General features: G+C 38.1%; 1 protein-coding gene across 10 annotated transcripts in view; it reads right to left on the reverse strand.

The window, feature by feature from the left end:
- MICU3 (mitochondrial calcium uptake family member 3) overlaps positions 1-19854 on the reverse strand; it is a 54209-nt gene extending 34355 nt beyond the window's left edge. For 8 of the 10 annotated variants that reach the window (XM_075752070.1, XM_075752072.1, XM_075752065.1 and 5 more), the window contains exons 1-4: positions 19528-19854; positions 6828-6981; positions 2853-2884; positions 1948-2026 (exon numbers count right to left, since the gene is read on the reverse strand). In XM_075752070.1, the coding sequence (XP_075608185.1) occupies positions 1948-2026; positions 2853-2884; positions 6828-6981; positions 19528-19809 (547 nt within the window). In that variant the 5' untranslated portion in view covers positions 19810-19854. Of the gene's footprint in view, positions 1-1947; positions 2027-2852; positions 2885-6827; positions 6982-13405; positions 15061-19527 lie in introns of those variants that run through there. The other 2 variants (XM_075752074.1, XM_075752073.1) reach the window with 2 other exon arrangements.

A 19854-nucleotide genomic window follows, 5' to 3' on the forward strand; every position in this document is an offset into this window, starting at 1 on the left:
CAAGAAATCAGATACCTCAAAGGTTCTCATTCAGTGATGTAAAACATTCTTTAATAGTCAGTCAATAAATGTAAATATGTATTTTTGTTTGTTTGATGACACCTTCTTTGTTGTAAAATGGAGGAAGAAAGTGCAATTGTCAAGTAGTCCATCACAGGTATGAAGAGAGCAATATAAAAAGCCTTGAAAGCATTCTCTCCTTTTGTTCGTACTGGTATATTGTAGCTGTAGATAGATAGTTCTGGTTGACTGCTCCAAGTGTTACAGGAGAGAGGCTCCGAAATGACAATTGAACAGAAAGAAAAGCTTACACTAAGATCAGAAAGAGGGAGGTCACTCAAACAAAACTTGAGGACAACTAGCATACAGCTATGATGTGGCTCATCTGATTTAAAAGAATCTATGGCAAAATAAATGTACATAGGCTTTTGCTACTTGCTTCATATTAAAATGTGCATGTTAAAGAAAATGAGTAAATTAATCTTGGAGTTTTCATGTCACGTACTAAATAAACACTAAATTAGAATCAAGAAGACCTGAATTTATTCCCATTCCTGTCACTGACTTACTGAATGACCTTATCAGTCATAAGACTCATCATCTTTTCTTGTATTATATATAAAATGGGATAATGGAACTCACTGTTTTGTAAAGCATGTTGAAAAGCTCTGTAAGTGCTAAAGTTTATTACTAATTTTACCAGCTTATTGCGCCAGTTTTGAGTCCTCTTAATGTCATCAACTTATGTAGAATCTCACTGGCCGAAAAATGGAGCAAGATACTGTTGAATCAAGACTGCACATTGCAGACGTTTTATTGCAGATTTAATAAGCAAATCCAGATATGGATTTTTTCACTTGATAATTTATTAACAGATTCTGAAGCTGAATTTTTATGTAATTAATATTTCAAATGTCAGCTGTTCTGACCATTTAGAAAGCAGCCTAGAGCAAGGTAATACAAGGAAATACAGTGCAAAGATGTGCCAGTTTCTGCCTCTTTGGCGTTCTGGCTGCAGACACAGGGAAAAAAGTGAGTGCCTCCATGCTCTAGATATTTGAGCCCAGGACTCTCCTCTGAGAGTAGGTGCGTACTTACTCCTTCAATAAATTTGAGATGCATTTGAATTAGATTAATCAATTACATGCACACGTTTGACTGGAATTTTGTTGTTGGCATGCATATTTTAAACATTCATAAAGGGTCTTTATTTTATAGCAAGCACTTGTTGCTGCTTTTAAAAATATTTAAAATGCTCCAACAGATCTCAGCCATTCTGAATATAAGCAAAGAAAAACGTGGATTAATCATAAATAGCTTTTAAATGTCTGTATACAAGCCATCATAGGGGTTTTTTTGTGTTTTTCATTTTTGAAGTGATAGAGCTTATTAAGAATGAAAAAAAAAAAAAAGAAGAGACCAGGAGTGTGGCTCACAGCCACAGCTCTTCCTTTACCAATAGTGTGAGTTTTAAAAGCTATCAAAGCTCTCATCTGCAGAATTTGGAGATATACAGCATTTCTGAAACTGTCTCTTTGTGCTGTGAAGAACATGCTTATTCAGTGATGTAAGATACCATTACTGTTTTTAAAAATGATCACATCATTGAACCTATTTTAAAAAAATCAAGAGATATCACGTCTTTATTAGAATATTCTATCCGTGGTCTATAGATCAATCTCCATTACAGCAAACTGAACTTGAAACTTTCAAACAGCAGTTTAACAATCTCTAAGATACCAATTCACTTAAAGAGGCTAGCTGTAAGATGGCATGATCAAAACACTGTAGAGACTAAAGGGAACTTTTCCATGCTGTAAAATGTAGAAAGCAACACTTTTGATCTTTTTGAAGATGTAACTCCAATTAAAGTACAACATCACTTTAGCCACAATAAACTAATACAAGTGGTAATTTGGTTCAGGAAAATAAATTCTTATCCTCCACCTTTCTCATTTAGATTACGGAAAAGTTTGGATGATCCTTTCCAAACTGGTGGTGTCTCCATAAGGATCTGATTCAGTTCCTAAAAAATAAGATTTAAAAAAGATAAAAGTATTTATTTAAATATTTAATGAAGTAGTTACCAGATTGTGAATAAATGCTAGGAAATCGATATAAAAAACAAGGTACTGCATGCAAATCTACCAGTTAATTTCAGTTTATCACAACGACTTTGGAAGTACTCAAGCACATGTATAAATTTTGCACACGTGATTATTCCAAGAATTGCTCATCTGCGTAAATACTGTTTGCAGAGTTGGAGACAAACGTGTAACATATTTGTTGCTGAAATCACTCATTACTGCACATATTCACTGAAGCCAAGGATAAGTCCCCCTGGATTTCAGTAAGGTTTTCATCCAAGCTCCAAGCAACTGTTCTCTTAAAACACTCAACCTGAACTAAAACAAACTTCACCCATGAATATGAATGTACTTTACTTAAAATACACAGATACAGACAAAGTCTTTTTGCAGTTGTACAAATGTAAAAAAAAAATAAAAAAATAAGGCACTTAAACATCACAAAAGGCATGAGTATTTCAGGCAGCTTTGGATACACCTTTTACACTTAGACACTAAAGAAATTCAGTCAGACACAGGCTGAGGAAGGAACTGACAGGCTTGAGAAAGTTGGTAAATTCAGCATAGCAAGCACAGCTGCTCAACTACCTTTGAGATTCTGGGTTCAGCTGAGTCTGAAGTGACAAAAATGAAGAAATGAGTCTTTTTTTTTAGTAAAGATTTAAAACCTCCCTTCCTTCTCCTGTGACTCTAAGTTTACATCATGAAAGAAAGTAACTGCATCAAAATCCATGGTTATAAGACAGCACAGGAATTATTGCTCACCTGCTTTGAAAGGGATCGCCACTGTTTAGCACCTGCAACGGAAGACAAAGTTATGAATGCAAAGAATTTAGTTATGCCAATGTGGTGTCATAAAAATTAGACTGCATCTATAGTCTGTGTTTTCTAGCCAAAGAGGAGGTATTTTCCCTACTTCATGAGGCTAATCTTCAACCTGGTTCCAAAAACTTCTCTTTATGTTATTAAAAAATAATTAGCTTAATACATACCTAAACTCCTAACTTTAAAGAACCAATTCAGATGTAAGGTTTTTAATCGAACTCTGCTTCAGTGAGAGAAAAGACTTTCTACCTCCAAAATACACCACTAAAACATTAAGACAGGAAATAGAGGGCATTCATGTTAACCTGTTGTATCAATATTCTGAAACAATTGTTTAACAGCAGTAGTATTACAGTGCAGATTGTCAGGAGACCTGGATTCTGGCCCTTGCTTCAGGGACTACTCATACCTTTTAAAGAAAATACAGCAAAAAATCACTGAAACTACACCAGGTGCTAAAACTCCCTTCAGCCATTCCTAATAACTCAGATTCATGCCTCTGTCAGACTCCATTGTTGGTAGGGAGTTTTAACAGAGGAGGTAAAGAGGGCCTCCAGTTCAGAACTGGAACTGCTCATTAACACTGAAAACTGATAATGAGTAAGACTGAGCAGATGCTTTCTTCCTAACACTCTAGATGTAAGATTCCAGGAGCAGAAAAAGATACTTCTGTTCAACAACAGTTGTCCACAACTGTCCAAGAATTCAAAACTTGAGGTTCATTCCACCCTCTCAAGGCAAACATTCGCAGAGATTCAATACTAAGATAAAGCACTGTGCATATCAGAATTCACAAAGGTACAAAAAGTAGCATCGTATGTGGTCCAAATCCATAACTTTTTGGTTGGTAAAGGCTTATTTTTATAGAGCAAAACGTTCTGTTGTATTAGAAATCCCTCCCTCATGATGAACTCCATGCTCTATTAAATAATTACCACAATACAGAAGCTACTCACTATGGTCTTTCATTAGTTCATGGTTAGAACTTGGTTTTACTTTTACATCTTGGTAAAGGTTATCACGAAGACTGTCTGCAAATCCCACTCCAACTACGGTGGAGTTATATCAAGCAACATCATAACATGAGCTAACAGATTTTCATATACTTTTCAGTTTAATTTTTTTACGTCAGTTAAAGTCTTGCCTCAAAATACTAAATAAAACCCAACAAAACAACCTCATTTGCCATACAAATTAATATATGTTTATGCCTACCATAAAAGACTTCGGGAATAAATATATCTAACTTTCTAATCATATAATTTCCTGGTCTCTATATATACATGACACATAGATTTTCTTTCTAGACAAGCAAGTGAAGATTTATGTGTCTGTACATACTTCTTACAGCTCAGTATTAGGCTAAAATTACTATAGTTAGAGCTAAAGGGAACAAAATATATTTCCTCTTAATTGGCTCTCTACATATACAAACATATATTTAGATGACAAAAATGTATCGAGCATGACTTAAAATATGATATTAAAAATATCGTATTTTCCCAAATGAAAGCCTGCACCATAAAGGGAGCAGTAGCAAGTTAATTATAGCATTTATTTTATATTTTTTATAATAACTGCCTGGAGTCAAAAGTTGCATTTTATAAAAGAAAATATACTCTTACCATATTAGTTAGTGTTTAATCAAAAAAGGAAGTGAACAACCTCTTGACTTTTGTAGGGTTTACAAGATTTCCAAAGTAAATCAATCACAATAGACGCATTCACACCATCACAAATCTCATTCAGGTCTAGTATTATTAGCTTTTCTATACAGCAGACATAAAGAGCCACTATTATTACTCTTCAAAGGGCATTTTTGCTTTTGACAAAACTCAAGACCTTTCTAGTCTTCATCCATAAAAAACCAGATGTATTTTTTTTTCTGCAAAATATACATGCTCTAGTATGTCAGCCTGAATGGACCCAATTATTTATAGCTTGTAACTTATTTACAAAATGATCCAAAAATACATAATATGATGTTTAGAATGTATTAATTTATTCCGAAAAATACTTTCCTTAACTTACTACCTTCCATAGAGCAAGAAAGAAAATTACGACTTGCCCCAACAGACAAAGTGATACTTTGACAAAGCTGCAGCACAAGGGTTAAAATTAATACCGTCAGAGATGAGAAGCTGGAAGTGGTAACACCTGCAGGTCATCTACTTCATCTATTACTTCCTACTTGTCAGCCTTCTGTCCGAATGTCCCAGACAATATGACTTCCACTATACTGAAGTCATCCACTTCTACTCAGTTACATCCTCTTATACTACCCCTTAAAATAATTACCTCAGTCATGTAATCTCTGATACTAGTCTATAAAACTAAAGGACACCCAGGTTAGTTTTGTTTTCAGTCTCAGAGATGAACTGGATGCACAGGAAAGATTTTGATACAAACAAGGTTTGCTACACTGAACTCAGAAGGGTGCCTGACTGTTCAACTCCAGATCTCTTCTTCTTTGGCATGAGATTTTTAAAATCTGAATACTTGCTGTGAGAGAGAAGGAAGCGTAAATTTCATTAGCATGGAAAAATCTTAATAGCAAACCATATATACAGTGTGGTCAAACCAGTCAAACTGTCATACAAGGGAGTTAAAACAAAATGTTTAACTGATGTCCAGTATATGGCACAAATGCTTCATGACCATACGTGGTGAAACCCAATTCCACAGTTACAACAAAAGGAAGACTTGGAAATTTGGGCAGAGGAAGTAGATATAAAGTACTGATGTGTATTTGTATTAACGTCTGTGATAAGGAATCTGCTTCCTCTCTTTTAACTGCAGAGCAAAAGAGAGAAGCAAGATTTGTTTTCTGGTAAGAGTTTCAAAGTTTTGCAATTTTTCACCATCTAAGCTCTATCTTCTGTCTTCACAGTTACAATGAGATTATATCTTTATTCAAAAGTTATAGAAGTTTTGATCACGGATGTGCCATGGCTGAATTCTTTCCTCTTGTTTCATTACTGTTAAGAGAACAAAGGGGGGGAAATCTAACATCTGCACAGAGCTTTAAGCTCTCCTCTGACTGTTTTAAATGCTTTTGACTGTTCTCTAGACTAGCTTTGTGGTGCAGACTTTAGGAAGAAAGACCTAAGGTGAGTTATTATACATGTCACACCTGAGCAAAGATATTCACTTTCCCCAGAAGTTGTGTGCTGCTACCAGCAGCTACCTGAGGGCCAGGAAATCAAACTAGATCAGAAATGGATCACCTTACTATTTAGTCACTCTTTGATACTTAAAGCAAAAATTTTACAATAAGTGAACTAAAGTTGATAGTTTATTTTTCATTAATTTAATTAACACATAGTGCTAACTCTAGCAACTTTTAAGTGTAGAAAGTGGATCCCCTGAGGGCCTGAAACTGTTACTCAAAGCATGTTATTTAGAAAGCCATGATATGGTTATAGAATCTCTGTAGGGCAAAAAAACCCCAACACGATAGCAGATGACAATTTAAGATGGCAAAAACTGAAAAAAACCAAGTTATCCTAAATTATTTAGGGAACTCATATCTTGCCTGCCTATTTGCACAGAAACTATAGAGAGAAGGCAGCAAGTTTTACAGCAATACTGGCCTGCTCAGAAAGAAACCAGAACTGTAACTGTGCCAATGCAAATGGTACAAATGAACATCTTGTCTTTCATGCCTGTTCAGCCACCTGTGACCTCTAAGACAAGAAAGTTTAACTAATGCTTAGTATACAGATGTTTACAAACTGTTAACAATCAGGATACTGATTGTATGCACTTGGAAACCATTAAAAGTAAAATTCTGCAAGATGCAGTACCTTTTTACCACAATCAGAAACAGAAGTAGTAATCAAAAGCAAATAGAAAAATAACATATGCCACTGGCATTTTCCCTAGCAATTTTATCAACATAAAACTCCTGCTTACGTTTGGGTTCATCATTTGTGACAGCCTGAATGAAGTCATATGGAGTCATATATAGCTGTCCTTCAAATTCTAAACTGGCAAACCTACGAAACCGTTGCTCCCGAGGAGTTGCATAAAGGTGTAAATCTTCAAGGTCTGATCTGTTTTCTGTAACCTTCAAAAACAGAAGGAAACAATTTTAATGTATGAAAAAAGTTTTGCTTTACAATTGCCACTGCCATTCACCATAAAGAAACTGTAAATGTAAAGGTAATAATTCATAAAGTCAAATGCATCCAAATATTTTTGTATGGTAAGAGCTGAAACTACAATCAGGATTTCACTATCATTTTCAGTCTTCTACAATTTTAGCAATAAATTTTTATGCAATGAAATTGTTGACACCACCCAAGCTCAGAAAAGAAAACAAAAAAAAAAGACAAAAAAGAGAACCTCTTGAATCATAGAAAAAGGGTCAACTGAAGGAAGTCCATGTAACTTCAGCAGTCAGACTTTAAACAACTCTGCTAAAATTAATTCAGTTGTCTGACATTTCCAGAAGAGAATGGAATAAAAATTTTTTTATATTGCTTCTTAGTGCAGAGCACAGCTGTTGACAATAAGTGAGAGTTCCATAATACGCTCCAGTGTAAATCTATGGATACTGCTATTTCAAGTATCCAATGCAATTAAAGCTACCATACTTGGGGGAACAGAAAAACAGAAGAGCATAATTATTCCTCCAGAGTCACAGAAGTACTATATGGCATTAAGTTCACACCTCATGAGAGTTTATAGGTGTTAGGAGTTTCTGGTATATTTACCATCCAGCTGATTTACATGTACACTTAGTAGCACAAAACTGTAAGTGTTCTAAATTATTACACTGTCAAACCTTTTAACAGAAAATATGCTACTGCTATCTGAAAACATTTTTTTAGCCCATGAGTCAAGCTCCTCTGTGGAATCAGTACCTTGAAGACAATGTAAGTATCTTGAACTTTTTTTCACACATGAAAAAAACAAACCCAAACTGTTTCATAAAAGGAAGAGCAATGATATAAACTTCTCCCAGTATGTTAAAATAGGAATGAAGCATCTTATCAATGAAATATCCTAGGCTGCCATTGTCCTCACTATTCTTGTCATTGCATACAGTATCCCTAAAATTCTTCAGGTGTCAAACTAAGGAAAGGCACAAGTAGCACATGGTTTAACTAATGTCTATGTTTTCTTTTAACCACTAAGAAAATAGACGAATACATTTTGTTTCTAAACACAAAGAGAAGTTGGGAGATGTCTGCACTTGCTGTCTGCTAAGAAGGAACAGTCCTCAACTACAAACAGAAATTGGTTTTCCAAAACCTTTCAAAGAGTGGGTTTCAGATTTGAGCAATCAGAAGCAAAGGCACATTTATGCTGGTCAGTCAAAAATCTGGGTTCGCTTTCCTTCTGCTTTCTGAACAACATCCTTAAAAAATAAAACATTAGTAAGACTACTGTAGCGAAACAAAATTTTATGGCCTCAGTTGCAACTAAGAGATTAAATTATGTTTGTAAAATAGACTCATCAAAATGAATGTGTCTAGAACAGGTCAAACACTGGAAAAAACAAAACAAAAGGAGGTTGTAGCCAGGTGGATGTTGGTCTCTTCTCCCAAGTAACAAGTAATAGGACAAGAAGAAATGGCCTCAAGTTGCACCAGGGGAGGTTTAGACTGGATATTAGGAACAACTCCTTCACAAAAATGGTTGTCAACCACTCACACAGGCTGCCCAGGGAAGTGGCTGAGTCATCATCCCTGGAGGTATTTAAAAGACGTGTAGATGTGGTGCTTAGGGACATGGTTTAGTGGTGGACTTGGCAGTGCCAGGTTAATGGTTGGACTTGAGGATCTTAAGAGTCTTCTCCAACAAAAACGACTCTATGATTCTATGATTCTATGTATAATCACAATGTAACAGAAGACTTGCAATGACTTGATTTTTATATATGGGAGTCTTAGGACTTCTAGGACTTCTATGACATTTTAACCAGTCTTCTAGAAGGAAAAAAGACTACTGACTGCATAGTTTTCTTTCCGGACTGTCTCTAGTCTTTTTGAAATTATTGCTTCGTGTGTGTGTGTGTGTGTGTGAGAAAATGTTTTGTTTCAGTAGAAAATACTGTCATAGAAAGAAAGAGTAACAGAAATGCTTATACAATAATTTAATTTTCAGTACACTGCTCTACATATAAATATTTTGCACTTCTGCCTGAAAAGCAGCTTTAAATCTCGTCTTTGTGGTTTTTATCATTTTCAAATTATTACCAAATAAAATATGGGGAGGAAAAAAGAAAATCCAACAGCTAGACCTACGAACTCAGCTCAGAATAACAGTAAAAAGCTGCATTCTCTTCTGACATACCCACACGCAAGCCAAAACATTTCTGTCCTATCTCAGTGTTTGAATATTATGGTCTTACTGATACTTCAGCAGTCCGGTGGCATTCAAGCTATGCCTTCATGTGGGATTTACAGGACTCAATTGTTTTGGTAGAGCTTGTAGTGTATCAGTGTATCAAACACTGATAATCCTTGTGTTTGAAGTTTAATAATCTTATTTTTGATACATACGTTATTTTATCACTATTACAAACATGCTTCTGCATACATGCAGGTTGTAAGCATAAGCAATAAAGCAGTATTTCTGCTAAGCCAATTTGCAGAAAAAACCCTGCTTCAAAGCCATATCACATATGCAGTATGTACAATCGATTGTAATCAGTCATAATCAATCATACACACTCAGGAGAATCTGTAGATAACATATCACTCAAGAAATAACATCTTAGTTTTGATCACTGTTAGTATTTAGAGATCATGTTGAGATTCTTTGCTCTTAAGAAATTCACACTATCTCAGATACTATTGCTTAATATTTTGCTTGAGACACTTAGAAAAGCATTAGCTAAATTCTCAGACACATATTTCAACATTAAGTACTCTATGCTACTACAAGTACAAAATAACATACTGCAAACATGGAATTTTCATGACATCCTTAAATTTAACTCATGCCATTACTCAGGTCTGCAAAAATCTTAATTTCTGCTTCATTTTAGCCAACCTACATTTCATGCTCTGGCTCAAAGTCATTGTAACCTGATATGATTACAACCTGCCACCAAAAAGAGCAGTACCTCCCTAAAGGTTCAATACGCTGCATGCCCTTGCTCTGGCACTTTATGTTCATTTTTCCAAGCATCAATCTGGATAAGGGAACTGGTCTGACTGAGAACTTTATGTTTTGGGGGTGTTATTTTTTAGCCAGATAAATGCCTGGATCTACCCTGCAAGAACAGTTATTTGTTTCAAAACCTAGGCCACAGGAACTGGAAAAGAAAGTATCACCTGTTGCAGCAGCTAGCTCCACCTACTTCAAGTTAAAGTAATGAGAAAACTGCAGGCCTAAGCATAATTTTATTCCAAGGAATAAAAATACCACTGCATTTTGAACTTTGTGGTTTTATCTGAAAGAATCAAAACAAATTGTTTCTGCTATTGATCCAACATGAATTCAGACAAATGTATACAGGGCTTAATGTGTATTAGATCACTGGTCCATACACTAAATGTCCAAATAAAAGCAAGTTTTGACTGCCGAAGACTCCAGGCACACACCTTAGCAAAGTGACAAATAAAACCATCTTTGGGAATAATAATTTTTTTTTGTCCAAATTTCTTGTTCAGAGCTTTCCTTCTTCTAATACTGCTTATCAACTTATGTAACATATAGCAACTTTAAGTCTCTTGTATAAAAGCCATACTTATTATAAAATAATCAATATGCTAATTAAAAGCCTAGCCATTCTAAGGTATGACCTCAATTCGCAGCTCTTCAGGCATTAATTTAAGAAATTCGTCTCAACACATAACTACGAAATATCTCTTGTCTTCCCCAATATTGGCAGATCATAATCCAGTGAAGCAAGTATGAGAATCTTAGTGACGCCAATTGCTCTCAACTGATTTATTCCATATTTATGCCCAGGTTAGGTAATCTTATTGTAGCAGCATTAGTATCAAATCCAATGGACATATGAAACAGACACAGAAAGTAGATGTTGAATACCTCAGGGAAGGTACTGTTGGTGAAAGAGTGCACACGATTCAGTAAGATTCCAATTTCTAGTTGAAGTTTCAAGAACTTATCCAGACTAAATCTCTCTGTAATTATCACAATCTTCAAAAACTTTCATGAAAGTACATCTCTCTGACAAACAAAAGGGGAGATTTTTTTTATGCTTCTGTTTACTAATCCTCTCGGCAATCCTGCCTAATTACTATGATCTTGTATCATGTTAGGGTTCTCTACCTTTTAAAAACTGGACACGGCCATTTCCTTCAAGCAGAATGTCAGGAGTCTCCCAATAGCACTATTTTCTTAATTTTAGGCATAGCAGGTTAGCTGTGGTTTACCTGTACATGTACACCAACCTACCTTGTTATTACAACTTTTAGGGGGAAAAAAAGCCCCACAGCTGAAACCAAGAATCTAGCTGGTAACCAGAACTTCCATCCATCCAACTTCCCAACCATGAAGTAAATAAATAGAGGCAAGACTAAAGCTTATCAGCAATCGCTAACAATATATTATCTTTTCCCTATTCTCAAAAAAGTCTTATTATTAATAGTTGTAATCAAACAGTTCATGGTTATCATCCTTCTGTCCTTCCTCCCTCAAACTCTGGTACCTTGTTGCTCTGTATTTCACCTTCCACCCCCTGTCCTCCTGTGCCATACCCTTGCAGAAGGATTGCAGAGGGAACACAGCACCCTTCTGGGATTCTGCTATGCATGGCCTTGGCTTCCATCTGCTTTCTGCAAAACCAAGAACAGAGACTGTGTGGCTCTTCTAAGCTCAGTTTAAATCAGCTGAGGAGAAAACAATGATTTGGCCTATTTTCTTGCTGTTCCCTAACACAGAAAGGTACATACTACACCTAATTCTCACACAGAGGAGACATTTCAAAGCACTTTCTGAAATAGATTAAATGGATTCAGCACTTACGTGCAAACCACTACCAGTCAATGGAAACAGAGGGTAACATTTCCCATAAGAAAGTCCATTTTAACATCAGCTTATCAAAACAAGGTAAGTAAAAACTAAATTGAAGACCATATAGTAATTTGGCAGCGTATTCTCTGAATGGAGATTATCACCCTTCAATTACATGTGCTTCCATTGTAAATCTATGCTACAAATGTATTACAAACAGCCTAAAATATCTGGAAAAGGCCTCAAAAGTTTAAAATGTCTTATGCAAATAAAAATATGATGATAATGCTCTCTCACTAACATATTTCAAGGACTTAATAAAATTCCTAAAAACTATTTTCTAGAAGTACTGCATTTAGAGGGCCATCTAAAGCTACAGTAACATGACCACATGTCTCACAGAGTAGTAGTCCTTTAGATGAAGGTCTTTGTTATGGACACTGAACCTTTTTAAGACAATCAAGTTTGAAAGCGTTCCCTGCAGAACCTCTTTTCGAGTGATACCCCTCTGTATTTTCTCCCTGTTAAGTCTCGTATTACATTGTCAGTTAATTCTGAAGTTTTATTCCATGGCAAAAGATCTCATTTTTCCATAGAGACAAGCTTAAATGAGGATTTTTCACTTGAAAATTAGAAAAATTAGATGCCTACAAGCTCATAAAGCTCTGCAGCAGTAATCTGCAATAATCCATTATCAAAACCCAGAACAATACTCCCAGATTCTGAGAATATCTACAAATAATGCACAATATTTTACCAAACAAATACGTAAAAATATACATGTTGTGTGTGCATGCATATGAGGCAAAAAGCTCCAACAGTATCACATAAAAAAACACAACTTTGCTGTGTTCCAAGTCAAATCAGTGTTCTCTTGCTTCTTCCAACTGAGATAAAGGTGAGACTATTTTAGCTAAAGAAGCCAATATTTACTACTGAAAGTACCTTTTGCTTGCAGTCAAAAATATTGTTGTTACAGTAGTTTAATCTTTAATTTATTTCGAGTGAGTTTCTTTGAATTTTTGCTTGCAAAGTAATCTGTCTTCCATCAATGAGAATCTGTGCAAATTATTAAAATAAAAAGGGTTTCAAAGCAATGCTGTTCCTTACTTCCTTCGTTTATATTTGACTTCAGGCTTATTTAATATGCTCCCATGTAGATAAAAGTAGTACAATTTTGTTTTCATGCTGGGTGGCCAAAGGTTAAACGTCAAGTTCCCAGTGTGGGAAAATCCCAAAACAGACAAAACTGTTTTGATGCTTACCGAAGTTATATTTCTAGCAGACTACTTAGATGTAGTACAGCCAACAATTCTGTTAGTTGATCCTGCTTCACTGAGATAAGGACATTATTATATTAAAATATTTACAAGTATAGGAAGCTGGAATGTGTTTAAAATGCTGTAAAAAGGGCCCTGTTCAAATACAGTTCTGTTACAGGAAATCCTTGGGGTGACAATGTTTACCTGTAAGCACAGCTATTCCAGAAATCCTCCAAAATTACATTAAAATATTCTCCAACAGTCCTTCTTAGTTTCACATGGAAGTTACTTAACCTCTAATAGTTCTCCAAGAACCTTCACTCAGCATGTACATCCTGCTATACATGTCCATATGCTTCACTGCATGCAAGACTAAACCATACTAGTAGATGGATCTGTCTGTCCCAAACATGTATCATCTTTTTTTAACATCTTGAGGAACATAGAGGTAAACCTTCCTTCTCCTTTAGCATGGCTCTCACTGCAGCTGGCTGGTAAGCAGTATCCTTCTCAGTATGATGACAGTGAGGAGCTTCAGATGTCAGCAACCAAAGAGCAAACCATCTTTCTACGTCTGGCAATTGACCTATGACATGAAATGCACAATGCTTATTAAAAAAATGTTAGCTGCAAGTGTTTCTCGTAAAAATGATGCTTTACGCATCTCTTGGAACAGCATCTCTTAAAGCAAGCAGGAGAGTTTCCTCTGTAGGGGAGTTTGTCTTACTTTCTGGAGTTCTTGTCTTGTTCTTCATTTCACAGAAATGGAAATACATGATGTAATCCACTTAGAAATGTGCTGCTACAAATAAACTTGACCTTTTGAGTATTTTCACAAAGACAGTTTGACAGTACCGCTGAGGTACTGGGAAAAAAACCTTTGGAAACATTTGAAGTATGCGGCTTCCTTCTCCTGGAAATCAGTGTGCCTACAAGAAACGTGATAAAGTACATATTCTGTGTCTGTCTCTTCCTGCTCCCCTTTAATTCCTAAATCACCTCTGAAGGAAGTGATTCTCATAGGATATTTCATAAAAATAGAGACCTGATGTTCACTACCTTTACACAATGACAACATGATTATAGAAAAGATCTCTGGAGTATAGAGGCATCACTGGTATTTTCAAGATCATTTTAATAAACTTTACAAATTACATTGGAATTTTGGAAGTAAGGTGCATGGAAGCAAGGAACTAGAAGACAAACATTAATTCCACTGAGGAATTCTGACACCAGGTTAGGTTTTTCTAAAATTGTTCTATTTCTCTGAAAAAATATGATACACAGTTGCTCCAACAAGGTAAATACTTCCTAAGCAGTATGTTGGATCAGGGCTCTTCTTGGGTCAATACTGTTCTCACTTGTCAGTACAGAAGATCTGTATCAAAATCACAGTTCTTTCAAAGAGCTTTCCGCTCTGCATAAGCATCTCCTAGACTTTAAAGGAGCTGTCTGTCAGTAGAGCTCTCTTAGTCTTCATCAAAACCTTCAGACACAAAACCAGCAGCTCTGAGTGCAGACTTCTTCTTTGGTTCTGAAATGTTATGTGGCAGCAACCCTGGGATTAAAACTGTTGCCTTATTATAGTGTCCAACATTTTGCTCCAGGTAATCACATATAAACCCGTAGTCCTCAGAACTGGAATTATTCTCAGAAAGCATCTGGGAAAAGAGAATCCTGCAGGGAGTTTAGCTTCATGCTGCTTCTGAAACAAATCTTACTCTCTACCAGAACACCTCCAATGATATGCTTGGTCTAGCAAGTATTTTTCTGCACTGACCATGTGAGAGTTGTCTGTTCAAAAAGTTTGCTATACTGCTGACCCCATGTTGGTGACACATATCATAGCTTACTTGACCTCTAGCAAACAGCATCTTATTCACCTGTACATAAATTCACAAACCTGTTGCTCATCAGGTTTCGCACTGTAAGAGTTTCATAGAACATGCAGACCATTCTGACACTGTTTTTCTAGGAGACTCAAACATTATTTTTTTTTCAGTTACTCTCAAATGATGTACCTCAGTTCTGAACTGGCCAAGAATGGGAGTGTCCCATCAATATCTGTGTAATCATCAGCATTAGTCCTGGAATCAAAAACCCTTTTAAAAAAGTTATTTGTTCCATAAATACTAGAGCATAAGTAAATACTAGATGACAGCAGTAGGACAAAGAAACTAATTATCAAGGTCTATATGATAACCTTATATTCTTAAATATTCCATCCAAGCATTATTTGGACTCAGTGACAGAATCTGAAGTAAAGTACAACTCTCAAGATACCTTCACAGGCCATATGAATATTATCTGGAAGCAGGTGACCTGCAAGAAGAAAGTTGTTCTTCAAAAGTCAAGACATAAACTAGGTTAACCCCCCCCCTTTACGGTATTTAGAGGGATCAGAAACCTATTCTGCTGTCAGCTGGAGCTGCCTAGATGAAACAAGAAGGCCATTCCACTTATTACACTTTTACAAAAATTCATCTCAAGAAATAAGAAAGGTGTGGGAATTCAAGACTAGATACATGTACTGGTTTTGGCTGGGATAGTTAACTTTCTTCGCAGTAGCTTGTATGATGCTAAGTTTTGGATTTGTGACCAAAACAGTGTTGATAACACAGGGTTGTTTCAGCTATTGCTGAGCAGTGCTTACACAGTGTCAAGGCTTATTCTGCTTCCCACACCACCCCACCAGCGAGTAGGCTGGGGGTGCATAAGAAGTCAGGAGGGGACACAGCTGAGACAGCTGACCCAGACTGGCCAAAGGGATATTTCATACCACATGACGTCATGCTCAGTATATAAAGCTGAAGGAAGAAGGAGATGGGACATTCAGAGTGACGGTGTTTGTCTTCCCAAGTAACCATTACGTGTGATGGAGCCCTGCTTTCCTGAGGATGGCTGAACACCTGCCTGCCCATGGGGAGTAGTGAATGAATTCCTTATTTTGCTTTGCTTGTGCACGCAGCTTTACTTTACCTATTAAACCATCTTTGTCTCAATCCATGAGTTTTCTCACTTTTATCCTTCCAATTCTACCCACCACCCCACTGCGGAGGGGTGAGCGAGAGGCTGCGTAGGGCTGTGTGGTGGCTGCTGGCCAGGGTTAAACCCCAACAATATGGATAAGCCATAGCTATCTGGAGTACTCTTGAAAACTTTGAATATCTCAATATTTTACATTGTGATACTGTTTTCAGTTATAAGCTTACTACGCATTAACCATTAAAAATGAAATTATCCATAGCCAACTAATGTTTCAGAATAAATTTTTTTAAATGGAACCAAAAACTATGGGAGGAGACAGATTTTGTTTAGTTTCTGCAAGCCTTTTGAAAAAAGTTTTTTTTTCAGGTTTTGCAAGGGCCGGTCACTTTAGTGTCAGGACTGGGGTTTTTTGAGTAGTTGTACTGTTAAAAAGTAAGTTATGAGCCTATGCAAACCCTCACCCAAAAAACCTCATTTTGTTAGCTAAGTCCCCCAAAATTTCAACCTGCTATATGGTCATTCCAGGTCAGAGCCCCAAGAGTGATGCAAGAAACATACAGTGTAACTGCTTCTACCAGCTGCTGTAGATCTCTATAGCAAGTCATGGCGAGCAGAGACACCACCTGCTTCTTACTTCCAATGATCCAATGACAGCATCGGAGAAAAGCATCCTGCTGGAGGGAAGATTAAGGAAGAAGCATGCAAATGGAAATACTAGGACGAAGTAGAAAAGTTTGGATGGATGGATGGATGGATGGATGGATGGATGGATGGATGGATGGATGGATGAAAAAAAAAAGATGTTGGATTTGCCTTGATGGAATGAAAAGCAGACTGAGACTGGAAATGAAATGGGGAGTGAAGGAAATAGGAAAGTGGGGGAAGGACAAACCTAGAAAGTCCCAGAAAATGGTGTCAGACTTTGTGCATCAGGAAAAAGGAGAAATGTCTTTGACTCCTCCTTGACCTTCCAAAAGCGGATGGAGAGGATCCCAGGATACTTGAGTCTCATCATTCTTTGTCGCTTGGTACATGACAGAATCGTAAAAACCTCCTAGCAAAATGTGCAACACATTTCCATCAAACTCATCTATACAACTGCAAGTTATCATTCTCCAGCTATACTCCAAACACACTCTGCAGTAGATCCAAGAGCTCCAATCTTGATCCTAGTAACACTGACACTTATATGATTTTCCATGACAGAATTTTCTATTTCAAACATTATTATGTTTTTTAAACTGTTAAACACTAGTAAGGTTGTTAAGCTCAGCACTTAAAATTAGGAATTAAAAAAGTTATTGTCACTCAGGCAACATGAATTCAGCCTTCTAATAAAGGATGTTACAAAACAATACCATTGCAGAATATCCTGAATACTATTCAATGCAATTTGAACACAATATTTGCATCCTTTTTTCCCCTGGAAGACATCTCTGGAGGCGCTTAAAAACCGGTAATGAAAGAGTTGGTGCTCATCACAGGTCTAGAGGGCAATCAGAAATGGAGTGCAGATCGCAGATGGAGCTCATGGTCAAACTACTCTTGGTAGTTCACCAGCTCAATCTGGTATCAAACTGTGGCTTTCCCCATTGTCATACAAGCCCTTCTGCAGCATGACAGTCAATAATAAAAAAAGCACAGGAACTCACTACTTCAGACCAAATATTCCACAGCTGTTTGACCCTCATTTTTGGGGGGGCTTCAATTTTCAGGAATGCTGAGTGCTCAGATCTGCAATTTGAAATCAATGAGACCACTCATTCAAAAATAAAAAATGGCAACATAAAGCTAGTATTCTGAGACGTCAGCCTGTGCATTTAGTCTGGCGGCACAAACTCAGTGGACATGTTTCAAGTTAATGTCCCAATTTTTCTGCTATGCAAATGAGAAACCAAATTAATTAGAGCCCTTTGCCACACATGAGCATAAAACCACGCATGTTAATTTTTTTCTTTGCCTTTTTCTCCCCTGGTGTTTGTCTTCGAAAAATAGTCTCTGTATACATACAAGATACATTTTATACATTTTTAAAATTTTACAGTTATTCAAACATAACCTTAATTCTGACTTTGCAACCTCAATGCTTTTATAGTGATGTGTGGGAAAATTCAGAGTTACACATCACACTAAATTTATTGACTTTTCAAGGGTGCGGCAGCCATATTTCCCTTGAAAGAAGACTGAGAATTAAGACCAGATAAGTAGAGCAATGTAAAGTTCTGTCAAATCAAACAGTATGAAAGGCTGTAAGAGTTTATCTTTGGTCCTCTGTGCCATAGTAACACGCTCAAGACAACAAGTACATGAATAATCAAAAATATCTGGCTCAACTTCCCTTTATAAAGGATGCTACCAACAGAATTCGCCTTTTGGCTAACAATGAAGGGCAAAAGGGCGAACAACATTCACACTTAAGCTCAAGGCCTCCATTGCAAAAATGTAGATCTTCTTCCCAAACATAGTATAAGATAAACTTGATCTACAGAAAGCAGGCCGTTTGCGCCACTGATTTCCAGTCCTAGCAGATACCATACGGACAAACCGCCTAATCACAGTTCTTGAAATTTTAAAAAATATCTGTTTTTTTAATGAAAAAACCCTGTCATTACCATATGTTACATTTGGCATGGTGTAGGAATTTCTCCCTATCAAAGGAAACTTCATTTTTAGGGTTCACGTCAACTGTTTTTTGTTACCCATGGTTAGTCAAGCAATGTTTTTGCTGAATTAGTCCAATTGAAGCGCTACTTATTTGCACCACGCACTAAGCTACCACTTATTATGAAGCTCTGCATAAACCTTCCACTCCACAGCAAATGTCATTTTAGAAATATAATTGTCCTAAATACAAAGAAGACAAGCCCAGGTTTTGCACTATATCAGTGGTGGTACCACTTGCAAAATAATATTTTCTGTTAAAGAAAAATAAAGATTTGACTAGGACGGCTCCAGAGGCAAAAAGCAGAGGAAGATGCACACGGTTTACATTTGGAGGCGCAGCAAGGCGTGCCAACGCCCGCTGCCTACCACGACGCTTCAGTGACAGCTCTTCTCTCCTGACGGAGGACGGGTGACAAGCTCCTGCCTCTGCCCTCCTCTCCCGGGGGACCTGCCCGCGCAGGCTGCTTCGCCTCCCAGCCCAGGGGCCAGCTCCACGCAGGGTCACCTCTGCGAGACAGCCCCGGGAGCGGATCCGCCGCCAACAGCCACAGCCTCGCAGAGACATCTCCACAGCCAAGGGGCGGGGAGCGACGTTCCTCCATCCCCGCCAGCTCCGGCCGGTTTCCCGGGCAGCTGACAGCGCTCGGCGGGGTCGCCGGCACGCCGAGCCTCCCCGCCGAGCGCGGCACCGAGCGAGGCCGCGGTGAGGAGGCGAGAGGCCGCCGGGCCGTTAGGCGGGAGGAGCGCGGCGCGCACACACCTACCGTCTCCTTGGCAGCGGCCGCCACGGGGATGGGGAGCAGCGCCCGGGCCCCGCCTGGCTCGGCGGCTGCCGGCTCCCGGGGAGGCTCCCTCCGCCGCTCGGACAGCCGGTACCCTACGTACACGGCGAGAGCCCCCCCCGCCGCCCAGCCCAGCTCCCGCCGCCATCGCCTCAGCCCCGCCGCCCCGGCCCCGCCGCCGGACCACAGCCTCCGCGCCGGCTGCGCGCCGGGCGCGGGGCCCAAGCGGCGGCGCCACCACAGTAGGGTGCGCAGGGCGGCCATGGCCGCCGCTCCGCCCCAGCGACAGGCGGACGGAGCCCTCCGGGT

The sequence above is a fragment of the Balearica regulorum genome, chromosome 4 (genome assembly GCF_011004875.1).
Source record: "Balearica regulorum gibbericeps isolate bBalReg1 chromosome 4, bBalReg1.pri, whole genome shotgun sequence".
Taxonomy (NCBI): domain Eukaryota; kingdom Metazoa; phylum Chordata; class Aves; order Gruiformes; family Gruidae; genus Balearica; species Balearica regulorum.